We start from the raw sequence: 13267 nt of genomic DNA, 5'->3' as shown, positions 1-13267 counted from the left end.
AAACCAAATTTTTAATGAGTGGTTTATTGACATGGAGTCAGCTGTGTGTGATATATAAGATTTCCTGGTTTGTTTGTTTTTTAAAAGTTTAATTAAATAATTCTCTCTGTGTCTGGGTTGTTTTCTTTCCATGACATCTTGTATAATAGTGCCGTGAAGAATGCAAGCGGACGAACTGAGGTGCGCAACGCGAAAGATGCTATTGAGGCCTACAAGAATATCACAGATGCCATAAATGCAGCCGAGGCAGCTGCTAAGGAAGCCAAAGTTGCTGCAGAGAGCACCTTAAATGTAAGTCAAACATTTAAGTAAATATACAGGCATGCTTTTTGACATGAAGTAAATTCAGTATTAGAAAGGATTTTCAAATGAATACAGAGTTGTTTAAAAACATGTTTTTTTCTTCTTGATTTAGAATGTAACAAACCAGAAGCTCACAGAAAAGGCAAAAGAGCTGAAGAGTCAGAGTAAAGAACTACTGACTGAGGCAGAGCAAGCAGAGAAAGACCTTAATGGTATTCAGTCATCTTCTTAAGTTATCATATTTACAATAACCCAAAAGCGCAGATGCTAATTCTCGGTTTCTACAAACAGACACTGCTGACAACATCACTGACCTGAATAAGCGCATTAATGATGCCAAGAAGAAGAAGAAAGCTCTTGAGAAAGACCTTCTTGATGCACAGGGACAGTTAAAAGACATCACGAGAGGTAGAGTAATGCAAATCATGTGGTGATTTTAATCACATTAAAGTGTTTCTGGTAGATGTAAGATACTTAACTATTTTTTGCTTTTGATTTTTCCCCACCAGATGACATTGCAGCTAAGATAAATGAGGCCAAGCAGAAGGCTGCTTCAGCCAATCAAACAGCCAGTGACACAATGGACAAACTCAACAAAATGAGAAACGAACTTAATAAGATCAATGTGTCTCCCGGGAGCTCTAACCTAAACGGTATATTGGACGATGTCAACCAGACAGGTGAGATTTGGAAAATTTGCTTTTAGACCCAGTCAGCAATACTTTTGCATTTCCTTTTTTCTCCAGTTTTTAATGCACTTTTAGAAAATGTTTACTTTTTTTTTCTCTCACCTTTCTTGTTTTTCCAGTGAATAATTTGCTAAACACCATCCCATCTCTGACCAATAAGATCTCAACAGTAGAGAACCTGACCTCACAGGTTTCACCCATTAGCAACATATCTGAAAACATCAAAATGCTCAAAGATCTAATTGAACAAGCCAGGGACGCAGCTAACAAGGTAAGGTTGTTCTGTAAATACAGCTATGGGTTTTCCTCCCTAGCAAAAGTGAAATATACCTGTTCCCTGTATAATATCTTTACTAGCAGGGCTTCATTTTTCCTTTTTTTCCCTTGTGTTTTGTACAGGTTACAGTCCCTATAAACTTCCAAGGTAATGGTCATGTGGAGCTTCATCCACCAAAGAATCTGGATGATCTGAAAGCCTACACAACCATATCTCTGATGCTACAGAGACCTTCAGGGCGGGGAGATGGAAAACGCAGACGCAGGCAGGCCACAGAAGATAACATGTTTGTGTTATACCTTGGCAACAGAGATGTAAGTATTCCCAACTGCAGATGAACATTTCAAAGCTGTGATGTTTTTTTATTCTGATTTTACAACCTGTGTCTTTCAGTCCACAAAGAACTACATAGGTATGTTTTTGAGGAACAATGACTTGTATGGTGTGTACAACCTCAATGGAGATACGTACGAGATAAAAACGGGAGCCATCACTAGGTCTGGACTTGAGCCTGCAACATTTGATAGGGTGGACCTGCGCAGGTAAATTGAAAACTTCCCTCTATAAATGCTGTGTCAGCATTTTAAATGGCAACATAAATAAAAAATGTATTAACGATGCCAATATGGTAGATGTGATTAAAATAATTATTTGTTTTCCCTTTTATGATTTAGAATTTACCGGGATGCAGAAATGATCCTTACCAAAGCTATAACCTCAAACAAAGAATCCCCACCTCCAATTAAGGACGACACTCAAGGACAAGAATCCAAGGATCTCCTGGATCTCAGTCCCGATGACATTGTTTTCTATGTTGGAGGCTACCCAGCCAACTTCACTGTAAGGAGCACAGATATATAAAACATACTACTATGTATCGGTTTTGCAGCAGCATGGATTTTACTAATACCTTTTCCTGTTTTGCTCCTCATCAGCCTCCAGCTTCCTTCAGATACCCCAATTACAAAGGCTGCATTGAATTTTTCTCTCTTAATGACAGAGCTGTCAGTCTCTATAATTTCAAAAGAAAAGACAATATTAATGAGGGGTCTCCATGCAAGAGGTACGTCATATGATGATTAGTATTGTGTGCAGCTAAACACTACAGTGTCTCTTTCACAGCATTTCATTTTGTGAAACTGCCATTTAACTTGCAGTTTAATCAAGTGTTTAATATCTTTCGTCTTGGTTCTTTATGGCAAAATATAAAGAAATCACGGGTGGCTCAAGACTTTTGCACAGTGCTGCATGTGTTACTATATGCTATTACTCTTAATCAATGTAAATGGCATTAAGTTTAGCAATAAGTAATAACTGTCTCACTGATTTTCCATTACAGGTATGTTAAACCTCTTGATTCAGACTACTACGAAGGCACCGGATTTGGCCGAGTGCTGGTGGATAATACAGCGACCACCTTTAGCATCACTATGTCCGTTAATACGCGCTCACAAAATGGCCTACTCTTATATATAGGAAGTGAGGTAAATTCTGTTCAAGTGAAACTTTAAAAATGGACACACATCTTGATACACTGCAAATAAAATTCTATGTACTCTTTGCAAGAACTTGATTACCTTCTTTGTTTCACAGGACCAGTACTTCTATGTCACCATGGAGGAGGCAGTCGTTTTTATACATAGTTCTTTCTTTGAGACACCAGCTTCTAATAAGCAGAAGGTTTTCCTGGTAAGATGCTTTTTTTTATCTTTTTTTTTGCAGTCATTCACGTTTTGCAGTCATTCACGTTCTTAAGGATAATTACTATTACTTGTCTATTACAATTCAAAGCACTGGTCGTCTGACTGAATTTTGCTTCTATTCGCTTTCTTCAGACAGAAGACTGGGTTGATATACAAGTCTATGTGCTAACAAAGAAACAGTTCATAGTGCGTGTGGGAGGTAATGAAGCTGCTAAAGCCCAAGCTGATTTCGACACACAAAACATTAAAGATGTCTATATTGGTGGTGCACCTCAACACTTGAGGGAACGGTATGTGTACGCATGATTCCTCCATTTAGTTTGTGTTGTGTTCTGTCACGTTTTCCCACTTTATTGAGAATAACTTTTTTTGGTTTCCCATAAAGGCATAACATCACCATACAGCCATTTAGAGGATGCTTGAAGAATCTGAAGCTGAATAAAGGCTTTAAGCCCCTTGATGAAAAAGTGGGCATCATTAAAGGCTGTCCTGTGGAATCGCTGGTATGAAGACAGTTACTGGCATTTATATATCTGCACAAATCACAGCGTGTTCTGTGTAAATTGACATGTTCTGTGTTTTGTACTTACAGAGTGTACGTAAAGCAGAGTTCACTTTAGGAAGCACTCTCTCAGGTAACCTTGAAGGCTTTACTCTGGATAACGACGTGACCATTTCCCTTGGATTTAAGAGCACAGAGAATGAGGGTCTTATTTTGCGAGACAAACAGGAGGTCAGGCTTCCAACTTATTTTTGACATCTCTTGCAACTGTGACATTAAAGACCAGATTTTTTTCACAACAGGTAGAATTAGATCATATACAGAAATGGTTTCCTTGTCTATTTTTTCAGGCTAATGGGATTGACATTAAAATGGAAAACGGCTACGTGATTGTCTATTTCAACAAGAAGATGTGGAAATCTACCAAACAGTACAATGACGGGCGTTGGCATTACGTGACTGTGACGAAAAGAAGCGGAGGGTATGGAGGAAGCAATGATTTTTCATTCATGATCAATTAATACAACTAGTTATACTTTTATAGTGAGTGCCGTTTTTGGAAATCGATAAGGACACTGTGGGCACAGCTGCTTATACCTTGTTGGCGAACACCAGACACATAAATGTAGTTTGAAAAAATATTCTTAATAAATGCTTCTAAAGCATACATGTACAAAACCTTTTTCCAGGATCCGGATGGTTATTGATGATGAGGATAAAGGGCAGGAGGAGAGCAGGGACCACTTCATACCTGACACAAGTGGCTCTCTCGTCCTGGGAAATGAGAATTTCAAAGGCTGCATTTCCAACCTCTACACAAGACGGTAAAATTCCCCACAAGTTTGAAATACTTTAAACATTTATGGAGTCAAACTGTGGTTATGTGCCATGTCATATATATTCATTTTCTTAAATGGGGTTTCTTTTATTTTATAATTCACGGTGATTCCCTGTGATTTCAGGCCAGCCAGTCTGTACAAGGCTGAGGACCTCAGCAGATTCAAGCCTGACGGAAAGGTTTTCGTGGATGTGTGTTCTCCCTTGTCTCCCGTTCAACTGATGCTGGACCGTAACTCTAAGAAGGTGAGAGATTGTTTTACATGTCCACACACACTCGAATTCATTTGAATAAGTTTGGTGTGTTAACGGCACTAAGTGCACAAGTGGAAAATCCATAGATTTGGATGAAATGATTTCCCTTTTTACAAACCAGATCAACATGTTTTTAAATCCATATAACAAAGCCATATAATGTGATAGCAAAAATGTGACTTTATTAACATGTGAAGCTTGATTTCTCTCCTTGGATGTAAGTTACACCAAGTTTAATATTCTTTTGAAAATTGCTTTAATTGTCTTCACCTTGTTGACAATGTTCACGTTATATTTTGCTGCCTCATTTCCAGAGATAAAGAAGAAGGAGTCCTAAGACCTGCTGATGCTGTCAAGAATCTAATACTGATTGAAAAACTGCCTTTGCAAACCACAGTGTTATGTAGCTTATGCACCAGCCCGTTCATCTCCAGTGTACTTCAATAAAAAAAAAAAAAACTTGCATGAAATGAATGGCATGAATGTTTCAAGTAACCATAATAATTACAAAATGTATTGTATTTCAAAGTTGCTACTCTATTTAATTTAAGTATCTACAAATCTGTTAATAACAACCTTGAAATTGTTTCATGTCTCTTCTCTTTCTTCCATGTAACACTCTAATAATCATTCACAAGCATGTTCCCACTAACTCACTGATGCACAGTTATGACTCGTTATTGAAAATGATGAATATTGCACCCTCGCTTATATGATGAAGTGCTGCTCATAATGCTTTAGCAGCTGCTTTCACCTTTAACACTGATAATATCCAATAAAAACAACAGGGATTCATCAGCATTTTCTTGCAAATTCTCCTGTTTAGCTGTTAAAGTTTACGTATTTATTTATGGTATTTGACACAAGGCCAAATGATATATTTCAAATGCTGTTTAAAACACACACCAAACATGAACCCTGGCTGATGTGGACCACCTTAGCCCTGTAACATTTTGTGTGTCGATGTACACTGTATAAACTAAATGAGTACAGAAGCATATCCTGGGTTTAGATGAGAGTGCCTCGCCACGCCATATGTAGAGCTCACTCGTTAGGTACCATTAACATTCAAATCTTTCTTCAAAATCACGAAACTCACACTACTTCTTGTGATCACAGCTGCCCTCGTATGCTCACCCTCACTATAAAAATTAGCCTTTAGTCATTTTCTGAAAATCTTCAACCCACAATTATTTTATTGAATAATGAATTCTCATCTGCTGAATGGGTTTAAATTCAGGATAATAATCAATTGACACTACACCCTACACTTCATTTAAAATAAGCCAAAAAAAAGAGAGAAATATTAAAAGGTCTAAATGGTGAAGATGCTGTGTTCTGAAAAAAGGTCATGGTCCACTCGGTTTTCATATTCAATAATTATCCTACTGTTTTCAATATGTAAGCTGGCCCTCATCCATTTTTACATTTTTATCATATCACAACCTCCTCAGCCACAACAGTGTTGTTTTCTTGACTATATGCCAGACTGAAATCACTCAAAACACTGGCAAGCTCCTACTTTTTTTCTTTTTTCTTTTTTACGCTGATGCTGAAAGTTTAATAAGCACAAATCACACACGTGTGTGTAAACAGAAAGATGGTGGGAGTTATGCTACTCCCAAGAGAATGTGGTTATTAAAACTCCAAATATATCCACCATACTCGCTGCTGTGCTTACAGTTATGACCCACCGTCTGGCATTAACAGCTACATGTATGAATCGAGTTTTCTGAACTGTTTCTCAATGTGTTGAGTTTACGTTCTGCATCACAACAGAAGCCAAACATGTATAAGGAATAATGGATAAAAGATTCTTGACCAAACCATTTTTAATCTGTGATTAAAAGCAGATAATGTTGGCAGATTAAACGTTTTAGAAGGACACACGTGTAATCTTGGAGATTTTTGAATATTTTCTGGCATTTTATTGATCAATAATTGGCTGTAATTAAAGAAAATCAGGAAATCAATTAATAAATAAAGTAATGGTCATCTTCATTCACTAAATTTCACACCTGTGGGTGGGGGAGGACTTTTTTTTCACTTTCTGAAGATGCAATAAAGAATATATGCAGTATTTTCATGTACAATATGACAGTTATTCTTTTTTTTTTTTTAACCACATCTTGTACCATCGCTGACACAGTGGAAGCAAAAATCCTGAGACTTAACAAAGGAGTTTTGAGCTGTTAAAAGGAAAACTGTTGCTGAGGGTTTCTGTTGTGTTTGTGTTGTTTTAGGATGATGTGAAACCTGTGAGCAATGAGAGTGTGTCAGCATGTGCGTTACCAGCCATGGATCAACATGCTTATCGCCTTGGAGGGACTGTTAGCAGACTGAGCTACAGCCTTCCTCTACAGGTCCTGCAACCCAGGTAAGTAAACAGTCTGATACACAATCATGCATATGTATAAATCCTTACATGTAAGATTAATAAATGTGAAGTGTACTTGTTTGAGTTTACCAATTCAAAATCAGTATTTATTTCTTTTTTTGGTTCTCCACAGACCGCATTTCTCTCTTGAAGTCAGGACTCGATCGCATGAAGGCATGCTGTTCTTTGCTGCAACCAGAGGAGGGCAATCTCATCTTGCTTTATACATGTCGAAGGGCAGGATCAGGCTTTCTGTGGGCAAACAGAAGATCTTCAACCGAGAAAAGTACAATGATGGAAAGTGGCACACGGTCAGTTCATTGCATTTATATCAACAAAAACCCCTCTAATTGCTAAAAAAAAAAAAAAAAAAAAAAAGTGAAACACTTTATGTTTACAGGTAATGTTCAGTTTGGAAAAGAAGAAATTCCGGCTGGTTGTAGACGGAATAAGAGCTCAGGATGGGCAGCTGACTAATGCAGAGCTGTCATCCATGAAGCAGCAATTCCTGTCCCCTGTCTACTTGGGCAGTACCCCACATTCCCTTCACAAAGAGTTAAAGGTTTAAAACAATAACAATGCAAATTTCACACAACTAATTCAATTTAGTGTCTATTTATTTTATAAATTTGTTATGCTTTCACTTTCAGTCGAAGGGCCTTCCGAAGCACAGTGTGTCTGGCTGCGTACGCAATTTTAAGATGAATGGAGCGCAAATGTCAAATCCAACCGCGAATCATGGTTCTGGCCCCTGCTTTGAGGGACAGACACAAAGAGGCGCTTACTTCTCAGGGAATGGAGCACACGTCGTTGTCAGTGAGTAAAGCTTTCTTCACAACAATCTGACAGCTAATCTTTTAAAGTTCATTTGATTGAGGAACATCATCACAATTTTCTTTTTAATTTTGTAATATCAGATGACTAAATAATAACAATAACAAAATAAACCAGAAAAAGCAATTTCCTAGCAAAAATGCAGTATGAATGCTGAAAATGTGAAGATTGCGCCTGAATTGCTTAAATATATTTGAAGTATCAGAAGCTCAACTTGCTGAATGAGCTTAATTGCGTAAGATTACCAAAACATCATCTGGCTTATGTGTAAACTGAAAAATGTGCTAAAAAAAACCAACTAAAAAAAGTATAAAGTATAAACTTAAATTTAGAAAAAAAAAAGAACCACAACTTGAAGCACAAGCTCATCAAAATGTCCCCTCCTAAAACTCTTTACAAGTACACACACACACACACAGACAGACGGGAGTGAAACAGTGGGTGTGAGAGTGTGTGCCTTTCTGTTTCTATGCCAATCAAACAGTCTGAATCTGCTGAACTTGAATCCACCAATCAGGAGCAGCTTGAGTCTGTGTCTGTCTTACCACCAACACACAGAGGAAATTGCTGCTGAGATACCCAGAAACAAACAGGAGCAATATGAAAGTTGTAGATCTGACAAACATTTGACTCTTTGAGTATAAGAAGCAGGGCGTGCATTTTTTGTGTCTGTACCAGTAAAATTGACCGAGAAATGGCAGTTCAAAAAGTGCGTCCATTAGCTTTTTGAAACTCTCTGAAAATGTTGTAAAACTTAAATTGTTACTGTTTGAAAATGGTAAAAAAAAAAAAAATAATAATAAAATTATATATATATATAAAAATGAGTAAAACCTGAAGAGTCTAAGCCTTAGACTCTTCAGGTTTTACTCATTTTTACCATTACCATTACCTTAGAGTCTAAGGTCATGGGATATGTTTAATTTTTGAATTTTTTCTATAGTTCAAAGTATGCTAAACTAATTTAGTTTCAAAATAGGGTGGGTTTGAAGGGGATCATTCATTTGAAATCACAGAAAAACCAAAAAACGTGCAGAAGGACAGCGTAAATGCTTAAACAGCATTCACACTAATAAATCGTTTTGTATTTTCTGCATTTCAGATGATTCCTTTGTTGTGGGCTCCAGCTTTGAGCTGCTGTTTAACATTCGTCCAAGGAGTCTGACGGGACTCCTGCTTCATGTAGGTGTGTACAGCAAGACTCCAAATGGACTGCCGATGGGTCACTATCTCATTATCTATATGCTCGGAGGAGAGGTGAGACCACATATCTGTTTGTCATTTCCATATTCATTTTTTTTTCAAGCTCAAAGGAACTTATTAGTAGAACATGGTCTCTTGGTTCTGATATCTTCTGATCTTCTTTATCAAACTGATGTTTTTCTTCCTGTGTAATAAATATGAACCAAGTTTGCCATTTCTGTTCAGCACGCAGAAACAGACACTAAATTCATATTAGACCTAAATTTGCAAGTGTGATTCAAAGCACTGGGTTTGGACATGTTCCTGTTTGTAGGTGGTTGCACGAGTAAACAATGGAAATGGAGAATTCATGGTGTCAGTGAAGCCAAAAGCTTCTTTATGTGATGGAGTATTCCATAAAATTTCAGGTAAAACACCATTAAAATGACTCAAACTGTCTTTAACACCTTATAGACTTGACATGCATTGTACAAAATATATCAATTTATTATTTTTATGTTTAGTAATCAAGAGGAAGAATGTTGTGCAATTGTATGTGGACACACTGGACAACTACAAGATTGGACCACCATTTCCCAATATACCTTTGACCAAAGACCCACTGTATGTGGGTGGCATTCCTGGTAAGTGTAAATCATCTAATTTGAGTGACTGAGTTTTTTTTTTTTTTTTGGTTTTGTTTGAGTCAAACTTGAGCACATATTTAATTAAACTATATTTTTGCACTCACAAGCAGCTTCATTAGGTACAATTTGTTAGTTCTGGGTTAGACCCTCTTTTGCCTTCAGAACTGCCTAAATTCTTTGTGGCACAAATTCAAAAATTTACTGAAAATATTCCTAAAAAACTTTGACCCATACTGCCATGACAGCATCGCACAGTAGCTGTAAATCTTTCAGTTGCACATCTGTGATGTGAATCTCCAGTTCTGCAACATCCCAAAGATGTTCTATTAGATTAGATCATTTATTATCTGGTTACTGAAGAAGTCTTTTCAGTACAGAACACTGTCATGTTCAAGAAACCAGTTTGAGATTATTTGGGCTTTCTGACATGTTATGCTATCCTGCTGGAAGCAGCATCAGAAGATGGGTACACTGTGGTCATAAAGAGATGAACATGGTCAGGGGACAATACTCAAGTAGGTTGTGGTGTTTAAATGATACTCAGTTGTTACTAGGGGGGCCAAAGTGTTCTCGAAAAATACCCCCCACACCATTACAACACCATTGCTATTGCCAGAGCCACTGATACAAGGCCGGACAGATCCATGTTTTTATATTGTTTATGCCAAATTCTGACCCTAACATCCAAATGCAGTAGCAGTAATCGAGACTCATCAGACAAAGCAACATTTTTCGAATCTTCTATTGTTCAGTTTTAGTGAGTCCATGTGAAGTGTAGCCTCGGTTTCCTGTTCTAAGCAGACTGTAAACCTTCTGTTTCAAGGTTCGACATGCAGTTGTAGCTTCTGCCTTTCAGTGGACAGCCAGTGCAGTTCTTATTGACCTCTGGATATTTTCTCCATTTTGTTTCTCTGTAAACTCTAGAGAGGACTGTGTGAGAAAATCCCAGTAGATCAGCAGTTTCTGAAAAACTCAGATTAGCCCATCTGGCACCAACAACAATGCCATGTTCAAAATCAGTTAAATCACCTTTCTTTGCCATTTTGATCCCAGGATAAATGCTATTTCCTCAGTTCTCAGTCGGAATGCCCCTCAATTTGGATTTTCCACTCAAAAAATTTGGAGCTGACCAACATACCATGAGTTATCCAACATAGCGGCACTGAATGTAAACAGTAGTAAAACTGTAAACTTTTAATTTGTTCTGCCACTGTTGTGTATTTTTAACTCACTAAATAAACCAGATGCAGGGCATAGATCAAGCTCTATCCATAAATGTGTTTTTAAAGCACATAAAAATAAGTATTTTGCTGTAGTATTTTGCTATTTTGCTGCTAGTGATATCTGAATGGCTCTAAAAGTCCTGTTTTTCCTGGCTTTTTCTGGAACTTCCGACATCCAATTTCTGAGATATCTGTAACATCGCAGGTGCTCTTGACCATGTCTACATGTCTAAATGCAATTGAGTTGCTGCCAGCTGATTGGCACATAGATGGAAGACGTATTTTTGATATGGTAGATATACAAAAAAAGTCATATTGGAGATACAAAACACACCAAGAGATTTGTCAAGACAAATCAAGAGATTTATTGTCTATCCCCTTAATAAAACTTACATCTTTCTATAAAAAACACTTTAGTTATAGTCTTAAGGTTAAAGGTTAAAATAAAATAGACTGAAACAATAAAATCACTCACCTGTCCCTTTCTGCCACAGCGATCTTAATGCAGCAGAGGCTTCCTGTCACATCCTCCTTTGTTGGATGCATCCAGGACATGGGGATCAACGGTGAACTGGTGTCCTTCGAAAGGCCGTCAAGCGTGTTTGGTCCAGTCAACCTCAAGGAGTGTCCAGGCTGAACATAAAGATCTCCTCAAACCATCAGTAAACAAACCCTGGGACCATGTCCACCACCAGCTATGTGCAATCTGTTACTATGACAGAGAATGTGTTAGCATGTAAGAGTGTGTGTGTAAGACGATTGTGTTTCAGCGTGAGTGTGTTGGGATGAATGTACGTGAAAAATAAATATATGAGCAGCGGCTTACAGGTTCATAATGTTTGCTGTTAAGTTAAACATGTCTATATTTATTTAGTGTAAAGTTGCGTATTGCCTCACCAATTACAAATGCATTTTTTGACGGCTGCAATAAACTCTACTTTGTTGGTCTAGTCAGTCTCTACTGACTATCAAATGCTACTGAATATGCTTGTAAGTGGTCAGTGCTGCGTTACAGTCAGCCCAGCACTTTCAGAAAACAAGTATTGCCTTTGGTGCTGCGAAAGAGATCAAGATTATTAACTGATGTACTTTTGGTTTGCTTGTTGGACTCAATAGCTTATACTAAGAAAAATGATGTTTACACCCATGATTCTCAATTCAGTGACATTTCAGGGGTTGCTAAGCTATTCTGTATTCATATCCACATGCCAGCATGCAGAATTCTGCATTTTAACTGGCTTAAGAGACATGGACTCTTTGCACATGTTTTCAAACCACATGTTTTTCGCCCCCAGTGTTGTATTACTGTTCTGATCTGATTTTCCAGTTTGCATTCCCTTTGCATGAGAATATGGATGTATATCTTACAGTAGTTACACCAGATAACAGCATGTACTAAATTTTGTTTCTATCAGTTAAATAACCAATATACCTAGATGCCATTAGAATAAGTTTGGTCAGTAGTGTTTGGGACCATTGCAAAAGTAATAACAGAAAAAGTATGTTTAGGTACTTATATTCACAAAAAAGGTGTTTACTTTTCTAAATTGTGCATTTATGCCAGACTTTAAATAACATTATATCTCAATATGATGTAAAATTCATATTAAATTGGACACACTGTACATGCATTCCTGTCTTGTGGCAACTGATTTGTAAGCCATTATGTAACCTGTCTGATTAATATTCTTTATGAATACCTGTCAGTGCCATAAATAAATAATGGACTTTTGATCAAGGAAACAGCTTGGGAACTGTTAACTTCCACTCATTATGGTTCATACTAAACAATTAATGTACACTGCTGTGCAAACGTCTTGAGCCACCCCTCATTTCTTTATATTTTGTTTCCAAGCAGCCAGACTTTCTAGTAGTTTTTTTTAAATTAAGGGATGAACTGGTGTTGAGTCTACACATAATAGACAACTTAGAAAAGAATCAATCTTAAACTGTAAGTTTAAGCACTTTTGTATCAGCAGCCTGTTGCAAAACTCATTAGAATTATACAAACTCTGGTTTTGCCTTACTGTAGTGCCATGTATGTTTGTACATGTTTCAAAGTCCTATTTCCCTTTTTTGTAGCAAAATGTAAACACCAGAAGGTCCCGTCAAGACCTTTGCACAGTGCGGTGAGTATTTCTTTTGTAACTATAGCTCATTTTAATATTAGTAAATTATATAGCATTTAGGAAACTTTGATTGTGTTAAAATATGAAACACAATAAAATGTGGCCTTTATAAAATTCAGATAGTGTTAGAGTAAGAGCTCACACTGAGGTCTTGTCCTCAGTATTGCTTTAGAGGAAATGAGACTTTTTGGGGGGAAGATGTGGTAAAAGTAAGGAAGTTTTCCTGAAAGTATACTTTTAGAAAAGCATTAGGATAGCATAAGATTTGAAAATGTAAAAAAAACCAACCTGTTAGGGATATATCTGTTA

At 37.2% G+C, this 13267-nt stretch overlaps 1 protein-coding gene across 3 annotated transcripts in view; it reads left to right on the top strand.

Moving 5' to 3' along the window:
• The window catches only part of LOC309693403 (laminin subunit alpha-3-like), a 60361-nt gene extending 47789 nt beyond the window's left edge, over window positions 1–12572 (top strand). For 2 of the 3 annotated variants that reach the window (XM_082512555.1, XM_082512556.1), the window contains 25 exons: window positions 150–291; window positions 416–515; window positions 595–711; window positions 813–983; window positions 1112–1263; window positions 1392–1583; window positions 1663–1811; window positions 1944–2109; window positions 2205–2332; window positions 2609–2753; window positions 2863–2958; window positions 3105–3262; window positions 3358–3475; window positions 3565–3705; window positions 3825–3955; window positions 4164–4298; window positions 4437–4557; window positions 6810–6943; window positions 7077–7254; window positions 7344–7505; window positions 7594–7759; window positions 8880–9034; window positions 9294–9387; window positions 9484–9603; window positions 11324–12572. In XM_082512555.1, coding sequence (XP_082368681.1) covers window positions 150–291; window positions 416–515; window positions 595–711; window positions 813–983; window positions 1112–1263; window positions 1392–1583; window positions 1663–1811; window positions 1944–2109; window positions 2205–2332; window positions 2609–2753; window positions 2863–2958; window positions 3105–3262; window positions 3358–3475; window positions 3565–3705; window positions 3825–3955; window positions 4164–4298; window positions 4437–4557; window positions 6810–6943; window positions 7077–7254; window positions 7344–7505; window positions 7594–7759; window positions 8880–9034; window positions 9294–9387; window positions 9484–9603; window positions 11324–11466 — 3514 coding nt within the window. In that variant the 3' untranslated portion in view covers window positions 11467–12572. Of the gene's footprint in view, window positions 1–149; window positions 292–415; window positions 516–594; window positions 712–812; window positions 984–1111; window positions 1264–1391; window positions 1584–1662; window positions 1812–1943; window positions 2110–2204; window positions 2333–2608; window positions 2754–2862; window positions 2959–3104; window positions 3263–3357; window positions 3476–3564; window positions 3706–3824; window positions 3956–4163; window positions 4299–4436; window positions 4558–4880; window positions 5153–6809; window positions 6944–7076; window positions 7255–7343; window positions 7506–7593; window positions 7760–8879; window positions 9035–9293; window positions 9388–9483; window positions 9604–11323 lie in introns of those variants that run through there. The other variant, XM_082512557.1, reaches the window with a different exon arrangement.
• The last annotated feature ends 695 nt before the right edge of the window (window positions 12573–13267 follow it).

This window comes from Aulonocara stuartgranti, assembly GCF_965226115.1.
Source record: "Aulonocara stuartgranti genome assembly, chromosome: 18".
Lineage (NCBI taxonomy): Eukaryota > Metazoa > Chordata > Actinopteri > Cichliformes > Cichlidae > Aulonocara > Aulonocara stuartgranti.
The sequence above is the reverse complement of the archived record's forward strand: the minus strand, read 5'-3'. Positions and strand labels throughout refer to the sequence as shown.